At 45.4% G+C, this 26552-nt stretch overlaps 1 protein-coding gene across 2 annotated transcripts in view; it reads left to right on the forward strand.

Moving 5' to 3' along the window:
• The window catches only part of SLC5A9 (solute carrier family 5 member 9), a 100966-nt gene that overhangs the window by 39281 nt on the left and 35133 nt on the right, over positions 1 to 26552 (forward strand). For both annotated transcript variants that reach the window (XM_030206705.1, XM_030206704.1), the window contains exons 4-7: positions 13529 to 13633; positions 16648 to 16812; positions 18763 to 18868; positions 22042 to 22122. In XM_030206705.1, coding sequence (XP_030062565.1) covers positions 13529 to 13633; positions 16648 to 16812; positions 18763 to 18868; positions 22042 to 22122 — 457 coding nt within the window. The remainder of the gene's footprint in view (positions 1 to 13528; positions 13634 to 16647; positions 16813 to 18762; positions 18869 to 22041; positions 22123 to 26552) is intronic.

Consider the following 26552-nt stretch of genomic DNA (forward strand, 5'->3'; position numbering starts at 1 on the left):
CCACACTGGGAAAAGACCAAGGGTCCATCGAGCCCAGCATCCTGTCCACAACAGCAGCCAAGCCAGGCCAAGGGCACCCGGCGAGCTTCCCAAACGTACAAACATTCTATACATGTTATTCCTGGACTTGTGGATTTTTCCCAAGTCCATTTAGTAGTGGTTTATGGACTTGTCCTTTAGGAAACCGTCTAACCCCTTTTTAAACTCTGCCAAGCTAACCGCCTTCACCACGTTCTCCGGCAACAAATTCCAGAGTTTAATTATGCGTTGGGTGAAGAAAGCTTTTCTCTTATTTCTTTTAAATTTACTACACTGTAGTTTCATCGCATGCCCCCTAGTCCTAGTATTTTTGGAAAGCGTGAACAGACGCTTTACATCCACCTGTTCCACTCCACTCATTATTTTATATACCTCTATCATGTTTCCCCTCAGCCGTCTCTTCTCCAAGCTGAAAAGCCCTAGCCTCCTTCGTCTTTCTTCTTAGGGAAGCCGTCCCATCCCCGCTATCATTTTAGTCGCCCTTCGCTGCACCTTTTCCAATTCCACTATATCTTTCTTGAGATGCGGCGACCAGAATTGAACAATTGGCCAAAAAAGACCTTTTTTGGCTGGTGCGCTGAAAAATGGACCTGTGCGCGTCCAATACACGTGCCTACAACAGTGCAGGCCATTTTTCGGTGCACCTTAGTGAAAGGACCCCTGGAAACCTATTGCATGATGTTGTAGCGTATTAGGCCATTTTTGCTGTTCTAGGTGTGTTTTAAGTGCTAAACGTCTGCTTAGTAAAAGGCCTCTACATTCCTTAGCCAAATAGGCAACTGAATAGCCAGTATGTTTCATCTGAATATCAGACTCAACAGAACTGCATAAAAGGTCTCCTATTACAATGTAACTTTACAAAAGTTACTTGCTTTTAAATTGAAACAATTGTCTCTGTTACCTTCTTATGTTTTGTGAGATCATTTCAGAATTATTGTTTCACCTTTCCATTCTGACTCTATGAGATTATCAACATTTCTTTTGTATTTGGGCATAACCTCTCAGTTGCTTTCTAAAATTCAATTAATTCAATATTCAGCTGCAAGGTTATTTTTTTTTTTCCACTAAATCTCGAATAGATCATGTGACTTCCTTTATTGAAGGAGATATATTGGCCACCGATACTGACTCGGATTCATTTTAAAGTGTTATGGTTAGCTTTTAAGACCTTAATGGGTGCTTGTGCAGAAGGTTCATCTCAATTGGTGAGAATGCTCAATTTTAATGCAACCCTCTAGAAGGGTGCCGTCAATGACTTTTGGCCTTTCTTACGTTCAAGAATGTGAGATTTAAGGCTTTATTTTCCCAATTCTTTTCTATTCTTAGCTGCTCAATTATGGAATGAACTCCCGGTGGAATTGCGCTCAAATGAGTTGCTATTACTCTTTTCGTAAATATATTTGTTTGCGTAGAATATCATGTTATGCTTTTTAAAACAATTTTATTCCTGTTATACTTTGCAATTCCTGATGTGTATATCAGCCTCTTTTGATATTGTACTCTCGCCTTGAATCTGAGAGAGCTGGCGTGTAATAAGTCTCATATAACATAACGTACTTCGTATAAAAATGCCTAGAAATATGTAAAAACACCAAGGGGTCAATATTCAAAGTGATTTAGCTGGACAGAAGGATCCCCTGGTCACATTCAGCAGCATTCAGAGCAGTTCTGGAGACCGCACCTACGGAAACATATAAACAGGATGGAGCTGGTCCAGAGGGCGGCTACGAAATTAGTAAGCGGTCTTGAATGCAAAAATTATAGGGACAGGCTTATGAATCTCAACATGTATACGCTGGAAGAGAGGAGAGAGAGAGGAGACATGATAGAAACATTTAAATATCTCAAGGGCATTTATGTACAGAAAGAGAGCCTTTTTCAAATGAAGGAGAGCTCTGCAATGAGGGGGCATAAGAGGGAAAAGGCTTAGGAGTAACCTAAGGAAGTATTATTTCACAGAAAGGGTGGTGGAGGCATGGAATGGCCTCCCGGTGGAGGTGGTGGAGTCGAGGACTGTGGGATAAGCATGTGAGATCGCTTAGGAACAGGAAGAATTAGGGGTTACAGAGGATGAGCAGACTTGATGGGTCATATGACCTTTATCTGCCGTCATGTTTCTATGTTTCTATTTAGGGGTCGTTTTACTAAGCCACGGTAAAAAATGGCCTGCGGTAGTGTGGGCACCTGTTTTGGGCGCCCGCTGGGCCATTTTTTTTTTACTGCAGCTGGGGAAAAGGGCTTTTTTAAAACGGGACTGGAAGTGGGCACGCACTGAAATCAAACCTAGCTTGCACCTATTTACACCCACTGATTTAGCGGTAAGGGCTCACGCGCTACCCGCACGGTAACCATGCAGTGCGTGCCAACCTGCTGATTACCGCCGGGAACATACCGTGTGGTAGAAAGTAGAAAATGATTTTCTATGGTGGGATTTGGCAAGCTCCAAACTCAGAATTACCGCTGGGCGCACGTGCTAGCCTGGCAGTCGTGCCGATTAGGCAGGCGCTACCCACGCCTTAGCCCTCTCGTGCCTTAGTGAAAGGGCCCCTTAATTTCCAAACATGAAGTCGGTAATTTTGTTGGCGATTTTGGGGGGGGGGGGAGTGAAGTTGACATTTATGCTGTTAAGCACTTCACTGCCTAAGTTAACCACATAAAACTCAGTCCTATCTTTGTCTGGTTTAACTTAGGTGGATGAGGGGGCCGTTTTATAAAAGTGCGGAAGGGCCTACGCGTGTAGAGCGCACGGCAAATTGGCACTAAAGCACCGGCTAGCACATCAGCCGGGCAATAATTCCAAATTCAGCGTGTGCCAAATCCCACGGTAGAAAATCATTTTCTATTTTCTACCGCGGGCCGATTATCCGGCGGTAAACAGCAGTTGGCGCACTCTGCATGCTTACTGTGCGGCGTAGCGCATGAGACCTTACCTCTATGTCAACGGGTGACAGTAAGGCCTCAGACCGAAAAGATGTGCACTGGTTTCAGTTTTAGTGTACGCCCATTTTCCAGCGCCTTAAAAAGGGCCCTTTTTCCTAGATGTGGAAAAAAATGGCCCAGCGTGTGCCCAAAAAGAGGCGCTCGCACTACCGTAAGCCACTTTTGACCGCGGTTTAGTAAAAGGACCTTTAAGTGCAAAATATCACACGTACCTGGTGCAAGGGGTTTGAGAGGAGTCTACTTCAAGGAGGGCGAAGGCAGAGGCAGATGGAAAGTGTGCTCTTCAGGAAGAGCAAATTTCGTTCACAGATCTCTCTATATAAAAAGCAACACAACGTTCTATGAAGCCTCCAGCCAGAAGTGTGAAGGGGGCGAGATATCCGGTTTCCCTATGAGTGTCTGCCCCGCCCTCTCTGTAACACAGTCAGTGAAGGAAAACAGCAGAGCACGAAATCAAATCGCTGGCTCTGTAACAGTGAAGGACTCAGAGGGGGGAGGGGAGAGAGGCCAGAGGGCAGGGACACACACACTCCCACATGCACACAGAAGAAAACATTGCTAGCCCCCGTTTCATTTGCATCAGAAACGGGGCTTTTTTACTAGTTCCTTATAAACCTGGAATTCGCCCCCTAGTGGCCAAAAGACTGACCAGAATGCTAACTAGGGGTAAGAACTACCATCTCCAGAATCCACCTGACCCTAGGCAGGACTCTCAGGAGATAGAGGGGGAGGGGCATGACTGGGAGGTGGTTTCTGATCAGGGAGATGGGGAGCAGCTGGGAGAACTAAGGTGGGGAGGAGGCTGTGGAATGTGATAAAAATGGGGTCGGTGGAGGAGATGGAGGAGGAGAGCATGGAGGTTTCGGCTCTAGCACAGACTCTAGATGGCAAGGCGAAAGGTTTCCTGGCTGCAGTACTACCTGAATCGTTTAAGATTGGGGAAGCAAAGCTGGTGCAGTTTGGGAGGAACCTGTGGAGGAGATTAGCCCAGCATACTACACAACGACAGAAGGCAGTGCCTGGAAAGGCTGAATTGTGATTAAAGTTCTTTAGTGGAAGGAGACTGAGAATGTGTCAATGAAGTGAACTGATTGTGAAAAAGTGCAAGTAGCCAGTAAACAGGGCCGTGCCAACACGGTAAGCGAGGTAAGCATGGCAGGATGGCGCCCCTCCGCACCATGCTTACCTCGCCCTCTTCTCCCCAGATCCTTTTCCTTTTTTTTTTTTGTTTAAATTTACCTCTGTCCGGCGGCAGCGTAGCGTTAGTGAGAAGGAGGCGGCGCTCCCCCACCCCGACGTGTCAGTCTTCCCTTCGCTCAGCTCCGCCTTCTTAAGGCGGGAACTGAGCGAAGGGAAGACTGACACGTCGGGGCGGGGGAGCGCCGCCTCCTTCTCACTAACGCTACGCTGCCGCCGGACAGAGGTAAATTTAAACAAAAAGAAAAGGATCTGGGGAGAAGAGGGCGGGTAGTGTAGCGATCGGTTTCGGGGGGGGGGGGGGCGCCAGAGACCCTAGGCACGGCCCTGCCAGTAAACTACCAAAGGACAGAAGATAGTGCTGAGGAAAACTGGACTGTGGTTAAAATTGATGCAAGGTGCCGAGCAATGGACCTTGCCTTCATCTGGTGCTGGATTTAATGAACCGTGTAGGTACCTTCTGAAGTAATTGCTCAGTAAATAAGTTACTTCACAGAGTAGATCAAAGGACCGTGCAAGCAAGTTTCTTCTACGATGTCTATGCTTAAATCTGCGCTCAGAAGGTAAACGTCAGGCACTGAGCATTCAGTCCATATAGAGCAATAAAGGACAGGCACGCTGCGCTCTTAAACCTCGTCAAAAACTGTAATTAGAACGTAATTCTACAAATGGCTGCAGGCAGTTGCGTGTTGCCTTTCACACGTAAGTACTGCCTTAGTTGGTATATACGCTCTGGCCGATATTCAGCCTGCAGGAGGCAGGCCGGCTAAGTGCCGCAGTAGGCTCTAAGCCCTGCATATTCAATGCCGGGTCGTTACCGGTGACCGGCATTGATTCTCCATGGTTTCTTTGGTCAACTTAAAGTTAACGGGCCAAGTCAATATACAGCGATGGCCGGTTAAGAGTTTTAGCGGCCAAAGGTAGGCTTGCTATTTGGGTGGTCTGATTTGGCAACCAAACTTAGCCGGCCAAGCTCTGAATATTTGCAGTTATATGGCTATATTGCGCCATATAACCGGTTAGCTACTATGCCCGGATTCTACTGCCAACTCCAGACTTCGCGCCTTCTGTCTTGCTGCACCCTACGCCTGGAATAAACTTCCTGAGCCCCTACGTCTTGCCCCATCCTTGGCCACCTTTAAATCTAGACTGAAAGCCCACCTCTTTAACATTGCTTTTGACTCGTAACCACTTGTAACCACTCGCCTCCACCTACCCTCCTCTCTTCCTTCCCGTTCACATTAATTGATTTGATTTGCTTACTTTATTTTTTGTCTAATAGATTGTAAGCTCTTTGAGCAGGGACTGTCTTTTCATGTATGGTGTACAGCGCTGCGTATGCCTTGTAGTGCTATAGAAGTGATAAATAGTAGTAGTAGTAGTCTCTTGTAACCAGAGCTAATATTGTGATGTCATAATGCCTCAGGCCACCAATAAGAGCCAACCTCATCAGTGATGTCACAATGGCTTGATTGTCCTGTACTTGGCTTACTTTTATTACATAGCTCTTTGAGCAGGGACTGTCTTTCTTCTATGTTTGTGCAGCGCTGCGTACGCCTTGTAGCGCTATAGAAATGCTAAATAGTAGTAGTAGTAGTAATCCCCGGATTCTATATAGTTCTCCTAGAGATCTGTGCCAAAATTGGTGTGGATTCTATAACAATGCACGTAACTTAACAAGCTTAGGGGTCCTTTTACTAAGGTGCACCGAAAAATGACTATGCTAGTGTAGACGTGTGTTTTGAGCGTGCGCAGATCCATTTCTCTGCGCGCCTGTAAAAAAGGCCTTTCTTTATTTTTGCTGAAAATGGACGTGCGGCAAAATAAAAAATTGGTGCGCGTCCGTTTTGGGTCTGAGATCTTACCGCCAGCCGTTGACATAGCGGTGAGGTCTCATAGGGTAACCGTGCAGTAATCGTCTACACATGTAGAATGACAATTACTGCCCGGTTTCCGCCGCACGCAGGAAAATAAAAATGTATTACCTGGCACGTGTAGCAGACACACGTAAAAAATGAAATTACCGCCCGGGCCTCACGGTAGCCAGGCAGTAACTCTAAATTTACATACGTTGGGTGCATGTAGGTGCCTAAGCGGCTTAGTAAAAGGGCCCCTTAACAAGCTAATGAGCGCTGATAACAGCACTTAACAAGCAATAACCAGCATTAATTGGCACTGATTAGAATTTAGGCGCAGAACTCACTAAGCGTATTCTGTAATGATGTGCGCTGAACTTCTAACACACACAGGCACAAAAGGGACATGGTTATGGGTGGGGAAATGGGCATTTTGTGGGCGTTCTAAAATTTAGGTGCCTAGTTATGGAATTTGGCCTAGTGCGCCTAAATCTACGTGCAGGGATTTACAGCAAGTTTTCATTGGTGTAAATGGATGTGTGTAGATTGTAAATCTCACAGCCATGGGGCAGCGTGATAAGGTCACCATAGCCTGTGCCCCTCCCTGCTCAATCTCTGCTCTTTCACAGTCCAGAAGGTTTTCTTTTACCCTCAGAGTTCAGTGCCTTGGAATTTCACAAGGTCCTTTGTAATCCACCAGCCCACGGGACGAGCTATATTGTAATCCACAGCCAGGGTAACCTCTCTCAGCCCCTTAGCGTTTACAGTCTGGAGAGTTATCCCTCTTAGCTTACCTGTTCCCCCCCCCCCCCCCCCCCCCCCCCCCAGGCGAGCATTGTCCCTCAGTGTTTCCCAGATTCCACCACCCCTCAGCCTTAAACTCCCTCTGAACAATCCCTCCCTTCCCCTTCCCCCCCCCCCCCTCGAAAGGGAAGGGGAGTAGTGGGGCTCTCCCATCTTCCCCTTCTCTCTGGTTTCTTCAGTTTCCTGATGAGGGAGAATGTTGCAACCCCCCCCCCCCCCCCCCCCCCCAATTCAAACAGTTCACTTTTTCCAAAGCACAACCCCTAAGATCCCCTCTTCCACTTGTGGGGGTTTACTGAGAGGACGGTCACAAGGAAAGCGACAGCGACCCAAGAAAGAGCGGAGGAGGCAAGCACATGACCCATATGAGCAGAAAGCTCGCCCCCTGGTGAGTAAAAGAGTAGGGGAAGGAAGGGATAAGGCTAGGAACTACCGACCCCCATAATGCATCTGACCCAAAACAGTACGAGCAAGCAGTGGGGGAGGAGGAGCAGGATTGGGAGATGAGTTCCAATCAGGGTAATGATGAACAGCTGGGGGAGGAGGTGATGGAATGGGATAAAGTGGAAGAGTCAGGGGAGAGGGAGGAGGAAGGAATGGAGGTGTCTGCTTGGGCTCAGTCTAGAGGAGCCAAGGCGAGAGGTTTGCTGGCTGCTGTCTTCCCTAAACTGAGTGGTATTGGAAGAGATGAATTGAGACAGTTGGGGAAGAGGCTGTGGCAGAAAGTAACCCAGGGACTGAGGCAGAAGAGAGAGTGAAACTGCCGGCTGGGTGGAGAAAAGGAAGATAACATTGAATTGCTGTGAGCTTTATGTTGCAAGTCAAGGAAGGAATCCTTGGGGTAACCCGGTGGATATTAACAAGGGTTGATGATTGAAATGTGACCTTTATGCTGCAATTCAAAGAAGGAGTCCTTGTGTAACCCTGTGAATATTAACAAGGGTTAATGTTGAAGGAGGAAATAGAATCACGTATTGCAAGAAAGATGAACTGTGTTGTGTGAAAATAAAAGAGGAATTCTTTTAAGATATGACTGAAGTCTTTGGTCATCCCTTGAGAAAATACTATTCATAAAAACCACCTTGAGGTATGACTGAATGAAAGGAGGATACGGAGGTGGACATCAGAACAGAGAGTTGCCCGGGGCAGACGGAGCAGGAGTCGTAGTTGGAACAACCTGGCTAAGCAGCGTCGGCTATGGCCCAGGAGTGGAAGGGGACCGGCTGACACACTTCAACCTTCTCTTCCCCTACCCACCTACCAACAGGCCAGGGGACCCAGGTTGGAACATTCATTCCTCCATCCCTCCTAAGATGCAGCCACCTTTTCCCACCCTGCATTAAGCCAGAGAACCAGACTGCAATCTGCCCTTTTAATTCTCTACGTTTAGCTTTAGCCAAAGCAGAGATATCCATGGGCTCCTCTTCCAGGCTCTCCTTTCCTCTCCTCTCCTCTTCTCTCTCTCTCTCTCTCTATCCACACCCTCCTGATTGCCAATCCTTGGCTTCTTCTACACTCCTCCCTCCCAGCTGCTCTTCATTCCCCTGATTGAACCTGCTCAGAGCCTCCTCCCACCTCTTAGCCTTCTGGGACCGGTAGTGTGAGCCACTCTTACCTGCTCTACCCTGTGTCTCCCACAGGGGCTGCTGGGAATTGTAGTCCCTGGCTCTACTTTGTTTATCTCTCAGGGGCTGCTGGGAATTGTAGTCTTTGGCTTTCCCTATTGCATCTGGGGAAGGTGGCCAGCTGCTTTCCCTAGCATGCTGGATCCTTGGGGACCGGAATTTACGGCGCACACCCCTTGTAAACCTCATGTCCTCGTACTCTTCACAAGATTTAGGCGCTGAAATATGAATTAAGTGTATTCTTTAATCAGCACCAAAATCTAGGCACAGATTATATAATACTAGTAAAAAAGGCCCGTTTCTGACACAAATGAAACAGGCACTAGCAAGGTTTTCCTCGGAGTGTGTATGTTTGAGAGAGTGTATGTGAGAGTGACTGTGTGAGAGAGAGTGAATATGCGAGTGTGTGTGTGTGTGTGAGAGAGAGAGAGAGTGAGTCTGGGTGCAAGTGTGTCAGTGAGAGAGAGTGTGAGTGTGAGAATGAGAGTGTGCGCAAGTGCATATGTGAGACACAGTGTGAGAGAGAGAGTGTGTTTCACACAGATACAGTGTGTGCGAGAGAGAGAGTGTGTGTGAGACACAGATTCTCTGTGAGACTGAGTGTATGAGACCAAGAGAGTGTGTAAGTGACTGTGTGACACATAGATAGTGAATGTGATACAGTGTGAGACACAGAGTGTGTGAGAGTGAGAGAGAGAAAGACATTGACTGTGAGAGAGAGTATGTGAGAGAGAGAGTGTGTGTGACAGAGATACCTCCCCCCCCCCTCTCTGGTGTCAGGCCCCCCCTCCCTCCCTCTCTCTGGTGTCAGCAGCCCCCCCCCCCCCCCCCCTCTGGTGTCTGAGCGTTACTGTGCAGGTCGCTGAGCTCTGGCTGTGCTTCAAGGAACTGACCAATCCTATTTAATAGAATGCACCTCCAACATTCTGAAGCTTTGAAACCTCGTGTGGTTGGTCACTTCTGCTTGTGACAAACCTGGAAGTACGTGTCGTCAATTCAGGAGATGGATACAGACAGCAGGAATGCCTCAGCCATGCAGTCAGCTTCAGAATGTTGCAGGTGCGTTTTATTATATAGGATACTTAGGGTCCTTTTACTAAGGTGCCGCTGAAAAATGGCCTGCGCTGGTGTAGACGCATGTATTGGGCACACGCAGATCTATTTTTCAGCGCATCTGCAAAAAAGGCCCTTTTTTTTAGCCGAAAATAGACGTGCAGCAAAATAAAAATTGGTGCACGTCCATTCTGGGCCTGAGACCTTAACGCAACCCATTGACCTAGCAGTAAAGTCTCATGCGTTAACCAGGCGGTAATCGTCAGTGCATGTACAATTCCGATTACCGCCCGGTTAGCGCCACGTGGCAGAACTTTTCTGGGTTGCGTGGTGGACGCACGTAGAAAATGAAATTACTGCCCAGGCCATGCGGTAGCCAGGCAGTAATTCAAAATTGATGCATGTAGGCTGCCCATATGTGCCTGCGCAGCTTAGTAAAAGGGCCCCTTAGGCACCCTATATAGAATCCCCTCCTATGCGATAAGTGGGAATATTCAGCCAAGATAACTGGCTATCTCACGCTGAACAGGCCGCCAAAAGACAAGGCCAGGCCCGGGACAAGGTCGCCCCGCCTCCGCCCCCCGTCACTCCCCCTGCCGCTGCCACCCCCCCCCCCCCCCTTCGCTCCCCCCGCCACTGCATTCCACGGTCTCACCTGCCTGCCTCCATGGCTCCGGGCCCCCTGCATTCAAAGCAGCAGTTGCAGATCGCCTCTCTTCTGGCCTTCCCTTCCTGTGTCTCGCCCTCATCTGATGTAACTTCCGGTTTCCGCAAGGGCGGGACACAGGGAGGGAAGGCCCAAAAGGAGGCAATCTGTGACTGCCGCTTCGAATGCAGGGGGCCCGGAGCCGAGGAGGCAGGCGGGTGAGACCAGGAACTGCAGCGCCGGCAGCCTGACCCCGGCGCCAGGCCCCCCTTGGAGGCCTGGGCCCGGGGAATTTTGCCCCCCCTTCCCCCCCTCTCAGCGGCCCTGGCACTGAATATTACCACTTAGCTGGCTTAGTGTTATTTAACCAGTCAGGAGCTGTTCTTAGCTGCTTAAATAGCGCTGAATATTGGCCAGGCTGTATTCTATAAAGTATGGCACGTAATTGTGAGAGAGGTGGACCCGTGGGTGGAGCCTGGGTGGGTGGCTCCAAGTGATGCCCCCAATGTGTAGTAAGCTCTCATTTACACCAACGTGCGTTTCTAAACAGATCTACGATAGTATTCTGCAACATCTTAAGGGACCCGAAGTGCCATGATTGAATTGGTGCTCATTGTGCCTCACTGTAGTGCTCTCGTAACCAAATTTAAACAACTAATTGCAACTGGAAACAATGTGCTACTCTTACAATTTGATATGTCCAGCGCGTTCGACATGGTCAACCACCAAATACTCTCAAACATCCTAGACTATTTCAGGATCAGAGGAAACGTACTAAGATGGTTTAAAGGCTTCCTAACAGCAAGATCTTATCAAGTGATTTCAAACTCAAAAATGTCAACTCCATGGAAACCTGAATGCGGAGTACCACAAGGTTCACCACTCTCACCAACCCTTTTTAACCTAATGATGACACCTTTAGCCAAATCGCTATCCAACCAAGGACTCAACCCATACATCTATGCAGACGATGTCACGATATACATCCCGTTCAAGCAAGACATAACCGAAATCACAAATGAAATCACACACAGCCTCCAAATAATGAACTCATGGGCGGACGCATTCCAACTAAAGCTAACCGCAGAAAAAACACAATGTCTCATCCTGTCCTCACAATACAAAACAAACAAACCCAATACCATAAACACCCCAGACTACACCCTTCCAGTCTCAGACAGCCTGAAAATTCTGGGAGTCACAATTGACCGGAATCTCACACTCGAAGACCATGCGAAAAATACAGCAAAGAAAATGTTCTATGCAATGTGGAAACTTAAAAGAATCAGGCCTTTCTTCCCAAGGGAAGTATTCCGCAGCCTAGTACAATCAATGGTGCTAAGTCATCTAGACTACTGCAATGCCATCTATGCCGGATGCAAAGAACAAATCATTAAGAAGCTTCAGACCGCTCAGAACACAGCAGCCAGACTCATATTTGGGAAAGCGAAATACGAAAGCGCCAAACCCCTAAGAGAAAAATTGCACTGGCTCCCACTAAAAGAACGAATTGCGAAATACGAAAGCGCCAAAGTCCTAAGAGAAAAATTGCACTGGCTCCCACTAAAAGAACGAATTGCGAAATACGAAAGCGCCAAAGTCCTAAGAGAAAAATTGCACTGGCTCCCACTAAAAGAACGAATTGCGTTCAAAGTGTGCACTCTGGTCCACAAAATCGTTCACGGGAAAGCCCCGACCTATATGTCAGACCTTATAGACCTGCCTATTAGGAATGCAAAAAGATCACGCTCATTCCTTAATCTCCATTATCCTAACTGTAAAGGGCTAAAATATAAATCCACATACGCGACCAGTTTCTCATACATCTGCACGCAGCTATGGAACGCACTACTGAAGGCCATAAAAACAACGCAGGACCTAACCATCTTCTGAAGACTACTGAAAACAGATCTTTTTCAAAAAGGCATACCATAAACATCCATCTTAAAATCTAAATAATAACACAATACACGATCTATATATTACCGAACTTTTACCACATGATTGATTAACCGCTTTGATACTTAAGATCAAGCATTACCACTTCAACCTTATGCTGAATAAGAACTCTCTATAATCAATGACCTAATGTATGTTAAATCCCAATTTATTCTCAGGAACCTTCTTGCAATACCATAATTTATTCTTCTTTAACATGTATGTATTCACTTGGTACATATATATCTATATCATGATCTGTTTGATATATGCTATGTTCCATGTATGTTACCATGTATGTAATCACCTTAACACAATAACATCTGTAATTCTGGTACCCGGAAATGGCAACCGCCATTACGGCAAATGTAAGCCACATTAAGCCTGCAAATTGGTGGGAAAATGTGGGATACAAATGCTACAAATAATCTATATATATAAAAGGCAATCCCAACGTTCTGAAGCCTCCACGGAAGTTGAGGCGCCCGAGATATCCGGTGTGCCCTGGAGTGTCTGCACCGCCCTCGCGTCAAAACGTCATGACGTCGAGGGCGGAGCTATTGACACTCGAGGGCCGAAACGAAATAGCTTCGAGGGACGGAGGGAGGGGGCCCCTTGCTAGCGCCCGTTTCATTCCGCTCAGAAACGGGCATTTTTTCCTAGTAATAATAATAATTTAAGATGGCAAGTTATAGAATTACCTCCATAATGTCTTTTGTAAAATTACAAATAAAAAAGCATTCACTTGATATCTACGTCTACTAATCATTTCTATAGTGCTACTAGATGTACACATCAGGGGCGTAGCTACAGGGGGCCAAAATCGGCTTTCCATTATACCGATTTGGCCGGGTTTAGGAGATGGAATGCCCCTAAAATATTTGTTTTGGCTTAGGTGCTAAACGAGCATTTTCAGCGGCACTCTCTGGTGAAGTCACTTGTTCAGTACCTGTATTGTATCATTCCTACATTAGTAATTCCCTTATCTCTTATTTGTCCTGTTTGTCTGTCCTAATTAGATTGTAAGCTCTGTCGAGCAGGGACTGTCTCTTCATGTTCAAGTGTACAGCTCTGCGTACGTCTAGTAGCACTATAGAAATGATAAGTAGTAGTAGTAAGTGCTACTGAAAATACCTAGTTAACCCCCTGACAGGCGATTAACAGACTTATCGATTCCTTGACTACTTCCTCATATTTGTGCTTGAAACTAATTACAATATTAACAGTACAGTGAGGTTTAGCTGGCACCACCTCTAACTACACTATCCACTTACCAACACCGTCAATCACCAAGTATGTTTCAGAAGCAATAACACGTTTACTACAATTTCTTTTCAGTTAATAAGTCTGCTCTATCGTTATTCCTAGAACCCACTGTTGGCCATCCGGGGGGGAGATTCACATTGTGCTTCTCGTGTTATGTATTACAGATCGGAGCATCGCTGATGTCCAGCAATGTCGGCAGTGGCCTGTTCATTGGGATGGCAGGGTCTGGAGCAGCAGGAGGCCTGGCCGTCGGTGGTTTTGAGTGGAATGTAAGAATCATTAACCACGTGTTAGCTATGATCTTAAATTGAGACTCTACACTTTGTCAAGCTAAGGTTAATCAGTAATATATGGCACTTTCGTTCTGAAATGAATGACCAAAGAGTGGAATATCATGGATTAGCTGTGAGATTCTGCAGGTGTCACTTTGTCGGCAGGTGTTCCCAAAACTGTGCCTCATAATACTTTTTAAATACTGATGGTTTAAAAACTATGGGAGTCAGCCCGGCAAACTCCAGCACTCAGAGGCAAACCCAAATATTCAGTGCCAGGCCATTTCCGTTGATCGGCATTGAATCTCTCTTTAATTTTTGGCCAGTTTGAACATAACCAGCTAAGCTGATATTTAAGTACATAAGTGTTGCCATACTGGGACAAACCAAGGGTCCATCAAGCCTAGCATCCTGTTTCCAACAGTGGTCAATCCAGGTCACAAGTACCTGGCAAGATCCCCAAAAAGTACAGTACATTTTATACTGCCTAGTCTAGAAATAAGCAGTGGATTTTCCCCAAGTCCATTTTAATAATAGTAACATAGTAAATGACGGCAGAAAAAGACCTACTACTACTACTACTATTTAGCATTTCTATAGCGCTACAAGGCATACGCAGCGCTGCACAAACATAGAAGAAAGACAGTCCCTGCTCAAAGAGCTTACAATCTAATAGACAAAAAATAAATAAAGTAAGCAAATCAAAAACCTGCACGTCCATCCAGTCTGCCCAACAAGATAAACTCATATGTGCTACTTTTTGTGTATACCCTACTTTGATTTGTACCTGTCCTCTTCAGGGCACAGACCGTATAAGTCTGCCCAGCACTATCCTCGCCTTCCAACCACCAGCCCCGCCTCCCACCACCAGCTCTGGCACAGACCGTATAAGTCTGCCCAGCACTATCCCCGCCTCCCGCCACCGGCTCTGCCACCCGATCTCGGCTAAGCTCCTTAGGATCCATTCCTTCTGAACAGGATTCCTTTATGTTTAGCCTGAGGAATTTTCCTTTAGGAAGCCATCCAAACCTTTTTAAAACCCCGCTAAGGTAACCACTTTTACTACATTCTCTGACTACTTAGCCAGTTATGTTCAAACTGGTCAAATATATCCAATGTATTCACCAGGCCAAATATAACCGCTAAAGTGGGGCTGAAAATCAGCAGATAGCCAGTTCTATTGCCTTATATTACCAGCTATCCACTAGCCGCTATCCAGTGGTATTCAGCGGGAGATATCCGGCTATCCCCTGCTGAATATCACAGGATAGCCAATTATGAGGCATTTATCTGGCCAGGTGCAGATCCTAACAGGTTAAATGCTTTTGAATATTGGGAGGAGGTGAGAACTGATGTAATAAAATCCTCTAGGAGGCATTATGAAGAATATATATATTTTTTAAAGGTTTCCAGAGATGATCTTATAGTCTGGTGAGACTGATGTTGGTGCCGGGCAATTGATTCAGAATGCTGCAGCAAGACTAATAGAAGGTTGCAAGCGACGTGACCACATCACACCATTTTTGCAAAAACTTCACTGGCTACCAGTACAATATAGTGCTAAATTTAAAACTCTGTCTGATCTTCAAGGCCCTTAAAGGAAATGGCCCCGAGTACTTGAACAACAGGACGAGCCTCTACACACCTCCAAGGACACTAAGGTCCTCCCAAGGACTTCCACTAACCACACCCTCTCCAAAAGACATTACAGGATTTGATACCCGCAAGCGAGCGGAATGCACTGCCTGAAAGGCTGCGCTTAACACGAGACTATCTCTACTTCAGGAAGCAGGTGAAAGCTTGGCTCTTCAACCAGGCTTTTAATGGAAGAAGTAACTTAACTTCTTAGTCCCATACACATAGTAACATAGTAACATAGTAGATGACGGCAGAAAAAGACCTGCACGGTCCATCCAGTCTGCCCAAGAAATGTGTCACTTTTTTGTGTATACCTTACCATGATTTGTACCTGTTTTTCTCAGGGCATAGACCGTACAAGTCTGCCCAGCACTATCCCCGCCTCCCAATCACCAGCCCCGCCTCCCACTACCGGCTCTGTTATCCAATCTCGGCTAAGCTCCTGAGGATCCATTTCTTCTGAACAGGATTCCTTTATGTTTATCCCACGCATGTTTGAATTCCATTACCGTTTTCATCTCTACCACCTCCCGCGGGAGGGCATTCCAAGTATCCACCACTCTCTCCGTGAAAAAATACTTCCTGACATTTTTCCTGAGTCTGCCCCCCTTCAATCTCATTTCATGTCCTCTCGTTCTACGGCCTTCATATCCCCGGAAAAGGTTCGTTTGCGGAATAATACCTTTCAAATATTTGAACGTCTGTATCATACACACATACGCAAGGAGTGACACGGGCTGCACACACTGCAGCAGGACACATTTATCCGCTCCTACCCTAGCTGAATATTTTACCATCTCTCTGACCTCATGTGTACCTTTCTTTAAATTAGTCACCTTACTTTCTAACTCTTCTCACTCTCTTACCTAACTATACATTCCATCTTTGCCCTTCATCGTCAATTAAAATGTTCTATTACATATTGCGTTAACATTGTAAGTAGTATACTATGCCATACTTTGTATTATTATTTGAATATTTTTACTTCTGCAATTGTCTATAGCTCATGCTTGATTTATTCTTCACTGTACACCGTCTTGAGTGAATTCCTTCAAAAAGGCGGTAAATAAATCCTAATAAATACATAAAATCAATTTCATTGAGTGTCCCCTGGTGTTTGTACTTTTTGCAAGGGTGAAAAATCGATTCACCTCTATAAGCTCCACACCACTCAAGATATCTTCCCTGCTGGAGACTGAGGATCCCCACCCCCCACTTAACTCAGGAGCAGAAGTCTTGATTCAGATTGAAAGAGAGGCCTTCCACATAGCAGTGCCATCGAATCGGTGGACTGGCTGGCATATTTCTATAATGGCTATCATATAATCTTGTGGCTGGACATAAGGCTGTGTTTTCTTTTTATTTCCTGGCAGGCATCATGGGTGCTGATTGCCCTAGGCTGGATTTTTGTACCCGTATATATCGCAGCTGGAGTTCTCACCTTGCCTGAATACCTGGAAAAGCGATTTGGAGGGCATAGGATTCGAATCTACATGTCTGTCATGTCCCTAATTCTCTATATATTCACCAAAATATCAGTAGGTATTCTCTAACCCAAGAAAGGTTAATTACTACTGTTCAAGTTGAATTGTTTTGTGCAGAATTGAGCTGAACTGAGCTTCCACTTTGAAAGAGACATGCCTCAAACCGTGTTCTGTTTATATTTTTATATTTGTGTTATACTGCCATCTAGTGGTTGCTTTAAGTAACTCTGCCAAGTTTATCAAAACCACTAGCAAGGCATAAGAATTGTATTTTGCATAATCTGCAGCTGTGTGATTGGATATTCGTCCATTTTCATTTCCTGTCTCAGGATATGATCTCTATTCTGATTAGCTCCCTTGAAACTGAGTATCATGGGGAGGGGGTATTCTTTTCTCTAGCAGTGAAATCTCTATTCTTAGCTAAAGGACTCTGAACTGAGCTTGCAAATTCCATTAGTCTCTGAGAGCCCCTTCCCTCCCCCGCCCCCCCCCAAAAAAAGGAAAAAATTGTCTTTTTACACAGAATTTGACTTCTGTGTTCTAAGAAATACAGAGAGTAGCTGTATCAATTCAAGAGATCTATACAGGTTTTTTTAAGTTCCATTTCCAGGCATGCTCCTCCCCCATGCACAGAGCGCATATAATTTGCATGCTGTTAACATTGAACATTGGGAATTTTATTTTTGTGCACCGGTTCTGCAGTGTTTTCCAGCGCTGTGTCTACATTTTAATGCACGTTGGCAAAAAGGGGCGTGGTTATGGGTGGGGAAACGGCTGCTTCGTGGGTGTTCCAAACTTTACATACACTGTTATAGGATATAGGCCCTCTGCACCTAAATCTGTGCACCAGGATTTACACCACGTTTCCATCGGCGTAAATGGAGGTGCGTAGTTTTAGGTGCTGGGATATCAGCTAAGTGTATTCTATTTGCAGCCCCTAAATCTAAATGCCACATATAGAATATTCTTAGGCAGAAATCGTTTCTGCGTCGCTGTATTAGGTGCCATATACTACTACTACTACTTAACATTTCTAAAGCGCTACTAGGGTTACGCAGCGCTGTACAATTTAACATAGAAGGACAGTCCCTGCTCAAAGAGCTTACAATCTAATAGATAAGAGTGAGACAAATATAGGACAATCAAGCCATTGTGACATCACTGATGAGGTTGGCTCTTAGGCATTGGTGGAATGAGGCATTATGACATCACAATATCAGCTCTGGTTACCAGAGACTGAAACACACTAAGGGGGGAAAGTAAGGCAATAATAGGACAATTGAGCCATTGTGACATCACTGATGAGGTTGGCTCTTAGGCATTGGTGGAATGAGGCATTATGACATCACAATCTCAGCTATGGTTAAATCACTGCTATATGTAATACTACTACTACTACTTAACATTTCTAGAGCGCTACTAGGGTTACGCAGCGCTGTACAATTTAACAAAGAGAGACAGTCCCTGCTCAAAGAGCTTACAATCTAAAGGACACGTGAACAGTCAGTCTGATAGGGGCAGTCAAGTTGGGGCAGTCTGGATTTCCTGAAAGGTAAGAGTTAGGTGCTGATTCATATATAGAATCTGGCCCTCTCTGCCTACATCTTTGTACTGTTATTTAATTGCCCTCGTAAGCATCCAGTACCTGGTAAGCTCTATTGAGCAGGGACTGTCTCTCCATGTTCAAGTGTGAAGCGCTGCGTACGTCCGGTAGCGCTATAGAAATGATAAGTAGTAGTAGTAGTTTATAGTTTCCTTAGCAGCCTAGAAAATATTTCTGAACACAAATATATACCTTGAAATGTGCCATATTAATCATGGCATGGACATTTCCATCTAAATAAGGTTGGGATCCCTACATTTTTTAACTTACATGTTATTAATTTCTGTATTGACATTTTCTCTAATTTCTTTCTTCCTGGCCTGTACCTCACCTTATTTAAGGTTTTCTTTTTTTTTTTTTTAGCTGAATAAGGGAATTAATATGGTTTTCCTCTGTTCCAGACAGATATCTTTTCGGGAGCGCTGTTTATCCAACTTTCTTTGGGTTGGGACATTTACCTAGCCACAGTGATACTGTTGCTGGTAACCGGGGTCTACACCATTGCTGGTAATTCTTCTGGTTTAAACACTCAATTTTTTCATCTAATGATTTCCAAAAATCTATGTGGCAATGATCAAAAAGGCTTCCATTGATATATGAGTTAAAGACTTAGTTAAATAGAAGGACCAGACCATGATATGGATGCACTAAGGTTCAGAGCCATCTTTACGTTGGCGTGGGATCTGATGTAATAGTGGGGTCTTGGTTTTCATTACGGATGGGCTGTCGTTTGCAATGACATAGGAAATGTCGACATGCAACGGAGAGGGGCAAAGGTTTCCTGATTCGCATCTGCGGGCTTTTTAATTGCCGGTTTCGACGCGCAAGGTCTGGCGATGCATCAAGCAGAACATTTTTTTTTAAAGTGGACACACAAACAATTGGGCAGTTTTAAATGAATTTCCATTGTGTTGAATCATTGCATGATGAGCAACAACTTTAGTACTTAGTGTTGATTGGCCGATTTACCCCTGAGGCAGGCGTTGGTTTATGCTGAAACAAGGCCCATGTCGGGTCATTAATAAAGTGTATTTGTTCCATTCTTGAAAGCCCTTTATGGTTTTTTTTCCTGGATTATTGGAAATATCGACAACATATCCTATTTCATTGCATGTCGTTACCAAATGAAAACAAGCAGAAAAAAAAAACATATTTCATATTTTCTTGCTGTCCGATATTAGTGTACAACATGGGGGTAATTCTCAAAAGACTGCCTAAAAGTGGGCGGTGGGATGCTGCATGCCAACCTCCAAACCCTATACAAGTTGCTAAAACTTGTGAGTGAAAATGTAGGCATGTGCACAATTTGCGTACGCAAATTAAGTGAACGAGCCAATTAGTGCCGATAATTGGAGTGTGAACAAGCCATTATTGCCACTAATTAAATTTAATTGGTATTTACACAAATAAATTTAGGCGCAGGCTCTGCGCCTAAATTCTATGCGTGGCCTGAAAAAGGGGACTTGGAAATGGGAGAGTCATGGGCATTTCAGGGCTAAGCGTGGGCATGGTTTTGAGTTATGCACGCAATTGGGGCAATGTGCCAAAATTTAGATGAGAGCATTTGCACCACGTTTTAATTGGTGCAAATGACGCTGCCTAAATTTATGTATGACCCCTGCATTTAAATGGTGTTCTATAAACCATGCCTAACTTTAAGTATGGCTTCTAGAATAGCCATATATAGAATTCACCCCTTAGGGCCAGATTCTATATATAGTGCCTGAAAAATCAACATGAAACTAAGCGTATTCTGTAAGATTTAGGTGCGGTGTATAGAATACAGTTAGTCGATACCCTAGTGCCTCAATCTACGCATGTCCATTTACACCAATAAAAAACCTGGTGTAAATCCCTGTGTGTAGATATAGGCGCCCTGACCCGTATTCTGTAATTACGTGTAGAAATTTTGGAACACCCATGAAATGCCCAGAAACACACCCCTTTTCAGCTGTGCGCATTTATTTTGAACTGCTGTAAGCCCGCAGGGGTGCTCTCAGGTGTGCAGCAGCCCTCCCTGAGCCCATTTACTGGGGAACACCTGGGTCTCAGGGTATAACAGCCACCACCCCTGGATAGGACCTTCTTTACTCACATTAACCTTATGGTCCTATCCTCCACCCCACGGCTGTTTATTCATTTTCAACACTTCACAGTTCCAACATTAGTACTGGGGACCCACAGTCCTGGACACACAGTCCTTCCCCTTGAACACCCAGTTCTTTCCCAGTACTGAGGACACACAGTTCAACCCTAATACTTCAGGGACTTCTTACCCCAGGATTTTCAGCCTGCTTTTCTTCCTTGAACACACAGTTTCCCCTCCTCCATAGGGTTAGCCCGTCTCTTCCAGGGGATCTCTCTCCTTCGAGCAAAACTCCCTCCTCTACTGAGAGGAAGCTATTTATGAGGTGTCCAATAAACCTCCCCACCTCTTGAGACCTCGCCCCTCTGGTTCCAGAAAGATCTGGGTCTAGAAGTCTCTTCTCACTCCCCCAGCTATCTCCCTGGAGCTCCCTCTACTGGCCCATGCAAGTCAATACTCAGCTAGATCACTGGCTCCCTCTAGTGACCAGAATGGGCATTTTCCCATTTTCAGGAAGAGAGCACCCTCTGGTGGCCTCCTCAAGTAAGGGCAGACACTGTGTTTATCACACTGCACGCTTTGCAATTTAAGCGCAGTTCTTTATGGAATGCACTTAGCGATTTCCACGCATAAATTGGAATTATTGCCAATTAGTGCTCGCTATTGCTTGTTAAGTGCTGTTAAAAATGCTGATTACAAAACCAGAACACTGTACCAGTGATTTCATAGTAAGAATCCTGAAAGGTAACTTTAAAACAATACAGGAACGTAAGACCTTTGAAGTCAGAATGATTGAATATTTTGACACCCAACAGACAGGACTTAACAAAGATCTGGGTTTTCTAGCCCATTATAAAGTTGTATTTCTCTGTTTATCACCCTCCTCTCACCTATCCACCCCCCACCCTGTTAGACTGTCAATGAAATGCTTTGATGTTCCCATGCATACCTCCTACCCACCCCCACCCTGTTAGACTGTCAATGAAATGCTTGGATGTTTCACTTACATATACTGTCATCTACCACATTTGCTTATTTCCGATCTGACGAAGAAGGGCAACCTTTGAATGCTAATCAAGAAATGTATTAAGTTATGTCCAATAAAAAAGGTATCATCTTATTTTCTTTTCCATGTTTTATTTTGTTTGATTTCTATTGATTAACTTTTTCTCCTGGAAATGGCACATGCTTGGGGCAGGACTACCGTCAGTGGGCACATTAGGCCAGCAGTAGTCCCGGAAGAGCGAGCAGTAAGCCCGCGTTGGGCTTACTGCCGTTCTGTTAAAGGGCCCCTATATAATCTATGCAAGTACTCGTGTTCTGTGCCGAAACTTCGCCCATGTGCATACTTAACCAGCAAAGTACGTGCTACCAACTCTGCATGTGTACTTCTAAAATTGTACCCGGGGAGAACAGCCCATTTGCACACATATGTGACCACACACGCGTGGAAACGACTAAATTGCCATTTGCACATGTTCTTAGCTCCCAAAACTTACCCACTAGAGCGCTGGAGATTTAAAGGAGGTATTGCAGATGATGGAAATGTGTGACTAAAAACCTCTGGTGAATTTTGTTTGCTTTCCGTCTGCAGGGGGTCTAACGGCAGTGATATACACGGACACGCTGCAGACTCTGATTATGGTGGCGGGAGCCTTTACTCTGATGTTCATAAGTAAGAATGCAAGCGATTTGTTTTGAAACCATTAGGTTTCTCTTTCCTCCTTCTAAAAAATGTACTTAAAATAATGAAGGGGCCCTTTCACTAAACTGTGGTCAAATTTGTAGTTACCACGACTCATCGCTGGACTTTACCCCATAGTAGCTGCAAATTTAAGGGTCTTTTTTACCAAGCTGCAGTAAAAGGGGCCCTGAGCTAGCAGCGGGGACCATTTATGCCGTTTGCTGAGGCCCTTTTTACCGCAGCTTGTAAGAAGGCTGAAAAAGAAACGGCTATGTGGTAAGATTTCACTTACCACGTAGCCATGTGGGGGGAGCACTTACCCCACCCCCTGAGGTGACGGTGAGGGTTTCCACGCTAATCCGGTGGTAACTGGGTAGTGTGTGGCACTAGCGCCTGCGGAGTGGAATGCTGGGGATGGAACTACCGCCGGTGCCCATGTTGGACCTGCAGTAGCTCCAGATTGCCGCCAAATTTGTGAAAAGGGTCACTCCATCTACTGGAGGTGTTCCCGGTATGTTGTGTTGATGTTTACTTTAATGCGCAGTACTTGCTCGCAGTTAATGCAAAAGCACTTAGGGGTCCTTTTACTAAGGTGTGCTGAAAAAATGGCCTGCGGTAGTGTAGGCGCGTGTTTTGTACGCACGCAGAATCATTTTTTAGCGCACCTGAAAAAAAAATGCTTTTTAAAAATTTTTTGCCAAAAAATGGACGTGCGGCAAAATGAAAATTGCCATGCCTCCGTTTTGGGTCCGAGAGCTTACCGCCAGCCATTGACCTAGCAGTGAAGTCTCTCACACGGTAACTGGGCGGTAATGACCTACGTGCGTCAAATGCCACTTGGCGCACATCCGATACGTGCATCCAAAAATAAAAATTATTTTTCAGACACACGTATCGGATGCGCGCCAAAAATGAAATTACCGCAAGAGCCAGGCAGTAGCTGGGCGGTAACTCCGTTTTGGCAGACATTGGGCAGGCGTAGATGCTTACGCGGCTTAATAAAAGGGCCCCTTAATGTCTCCAATGTAGGAGTTGGTAAGGGATCCCACATTAACTCTGCATTAGTCACTTAGCTCATGGTGAATTGCAACACATTGACTCCCAAATGCCTTCCATGCCCACTCTCCACCCTTACACAAAAAGCACATAGGAGTGAATTCTAGAAATGGCGACAACCCCCCCTCTCCCCACTTTAGTGGTATTCTAGAAGCCGCGCCTAAAGCTCAGCACGGTTTATGGAATTAATGCTTAAGTGGAGAAATCGTGCATAATCTAGGCACCACCGTTTGCACCAATGAAAGCGTGATGCAATACCCGCGCCTAAATTTACGCGTGGAGCACTGATATTCTATAATTACACATTAGCTGAAAACCAGGCCTCCCCGGTCCAGCCCGAAACGCTCATGATTCTCTCATTTCCGCATTCCCTGTTTCGGGCCATGCATAATAAATGTTTGTGTGAATCCACTGCCTAAATTTATGTGCGTAAGCCCCAATGAAATCTAATTAGTGCCAAGAAATGCTTGTTAAAAAAAGCCAATTACTGGCACTAATTGGCTCATTATTCTATCGCATTGAGTGCGTGAAACTTTTGGTGACTTTTATAGAATCAGGGGGTAAATGCGCAATTTACCACACGGCAACTGCTACATTACTGCAAAACCCTTAACGCAGCTCTGTGCTAGCAGTTACTGCGCGAGAAACCACTCATCAACCCCGTAATTATATATAGTGTGCCACAATTTAGATGCCAATGCTATCTTTGGGCACTCAAGTGGAAATTAGGCAGCCGAATAGAGGTAAATGGCAGTTAGGCATCTAATTCTGCTTAGGCGCTATTCTAGATTTGCTTGAAGTCATTGTGTTTAGAAGATTTTAATTGGCTACGCCCAATTTTGGATCAATGAAAATGGTGTTTCTTTTGTAACTGATCCCTTAGTTGGATCATCGGCTTTTGGACAAGACAATACTGGACTTGTTTCTTAAGATTGTTTACTTTGATAGAGAGTTGAGTGAGTTGCATGAATGAGGCTAGAATGATATTATCTTTATGTTATATATTTAATTAGTGATTGAAATAAATATTTTCATTTCGCAAGAACAGTGCTCTGGAGCATATTTGTATAGTAGAGTTTGTGATATATTAGCTCCAGTTTATCTTTAAATATCCCCAATTGCTGTAATAATGTGTAAATGCCGTTGCCTAATTAATCGCAGAAGGGGTGATCCACCTGAGTGGATGAACGCTAACTCCCACGAAAACACAAACTGTCAAGAGGAAGTGGGAAGTGGACCAATGACTCCAGAGAAACGAGAATTGGAATGCACTGAGAGATTATTGGTGCACCAGAATGAGGATTGGAATGCACTGAGAGACTATCCACCTTATAATTGAAAGAGAAAAACGCCTAGATTTCGACCCAAATCGGGAGATAGACGTTTATCTCACAAAAACGAATAAATCGGTATAATGGAAAGCCGATTTTGGACGTTTTCAACTGCACTCTATCGCGGAAGCATACAAAGTTGACGGGGGCGTGTCAGAGGCGTGGTGAAGGTGGAACTGGGGCGTGGTTATCGGCCGAGGAGAGATGGGCGCCTTTCGCCGATAATGGACAAAAAGTATGCGTTTGTAGCTAGAATTTAGGGCACTTTTCCTGGACCCTGTTTTTTCACGAATAAGGCCCCAAAAAGTGCCCTAAATGACCAGATTACCACCAGAGGGAATCGGGGATGACCTCCCCTGACTCCCCCAGTGGTCACTAACCCCCTCCCACCACAAAAAATGATGTTTCACAACTTTTTATTTTCACCCTCAAATGTCATACCCACCTCCCTGGCAGCAGTATGCAGGTCCCTGGAGCAGTTGTTAGGGGGTGCAGTGGACTTCAGGCAGGTGGACCCAGGCCCATCCCCCCCTACCTGTTACAATTGTGCTGCTTCTTGCTTAGTCGTCCAACCCCCCCCCCCCAAACCCACTGTACCCACATGTAGGTGGCCCCCTTCACCCCTTAGGGCTATAGTAATGGTGTAGACTTGTGGGCATTGGGTTTTGAGGGGAATTTGGGGGGCTCAACACACAAGGGAAGGGTGCTATGCACCTGGGAGCTCTTTTACCTTTTTTTTTGTTTTTGTAAAAGTGCCCCCTAGGGTGCCCGGTTGGTGTCCTGGCATGTGAGGGGGACCAGTGCACTACGAATCCTGGCCCCTCCCACGAACAAATGCCTTGGATTTATTCGTTTTTGAGCTGGGCGCTTTCATTTTCCATTATCGCTGAAAAACAAAAACGCCCAGCTCACAAATTGTCGAATAAAACATGGACGTCTATTTTTTTCGAAAATACGGTTCGGTCCGCCCCTTCACGGACCCGTTCTCGGAGATAAACGCCCATGGAGATAGACGTTTTCGTTCAATTATGCCCCTCCACCTATTCTACCGGAGCACCAGAATAAAGGCTTGGAAGAAGCACTGGTTCCCTGATGCTCAGAACTCCCGCAATAGCATAAGCCAACAGCGCAGAAACCATACCGTCGGAACAGTGCAGAAAATTAACTCGCCAATGCTCAAAGGATACGACTCCTGAGGCAGGCCTGTGGGCCGAAACACAGTACTGTGTCGAGTCTGTGAATAAAGTGCTACCTTTTATACCGGTATCCCGTTTCTCTGGAGTCATTGGTCCACTTCCCACTTCCCTTTGACAGTTGCCTAATTAATAGAACATCATGCCTAAATCCTGGAAATGCCCCCGACCACCCCATGCCCCTCCCATGCCCACACCCCCTTGGAATTGTGCACCGTAAACTTTCAACGCATATGTTGTAGAATAGAATGTAGAGAAGATCCATGCGTAACTCCGAATGACTGCCAATTAACACCAAGACTGTTAGTGGTCAATTAACTAATTAGTTCATGCGTGGATCTGTGATTTCCACCCAAATCTATGTGACCAACTTTGGATGACCTGCACAGAGTCCGGCGGTTGGTTTCCTCATTTTGCTCTGTTGAGTAACGTCAATGGCAAAAGTCAAAGCAGGTTGTGAATACAAATGTTTTGGGCTCAACTCGGGCATTCGGCACACACTCAGACTTATCAACCCCCACCCCCTTCAATACCACACTATAAGCCGTATCTTCGATAGAATTGGATTTATTTTGGCCGCAGCCAGGAACATCAAAATTGTTACAACTTAAACAAATTACATTACATCTTCTAATAATCATTATGCCAGCATTTGCATTTCTACCTGGGAACACAGCTTCTACACGTAGTTGCATATTCTGGGCCACAGGCCAAGCCGTACCAAGCCCCTGTGGCCCCCTGTGCTGTTTTCCAAGCACCCAACATCACTTGGTGTCTCCTGTTGAAGGAGGCACCTACCACATTTACAAAATGACGTTGTAGGCCTCCCGGCCGCCCAAGC

This window comes from Microcaecilia unicolor, chromosome 6, assembly GCF_901765095.1.
Source record: "Microcaecilia unicolor chromosome 6, aMicUni1.1, whole genome shotgun sequence".
Taxonomy (NCBI): domain Eukaryota; kingdom Metazoa; phylum Chordata; class Amphibia; order Gymnophiona; family Siphonopidae; genus Microcaecilia; species Microcaecilia unicolor.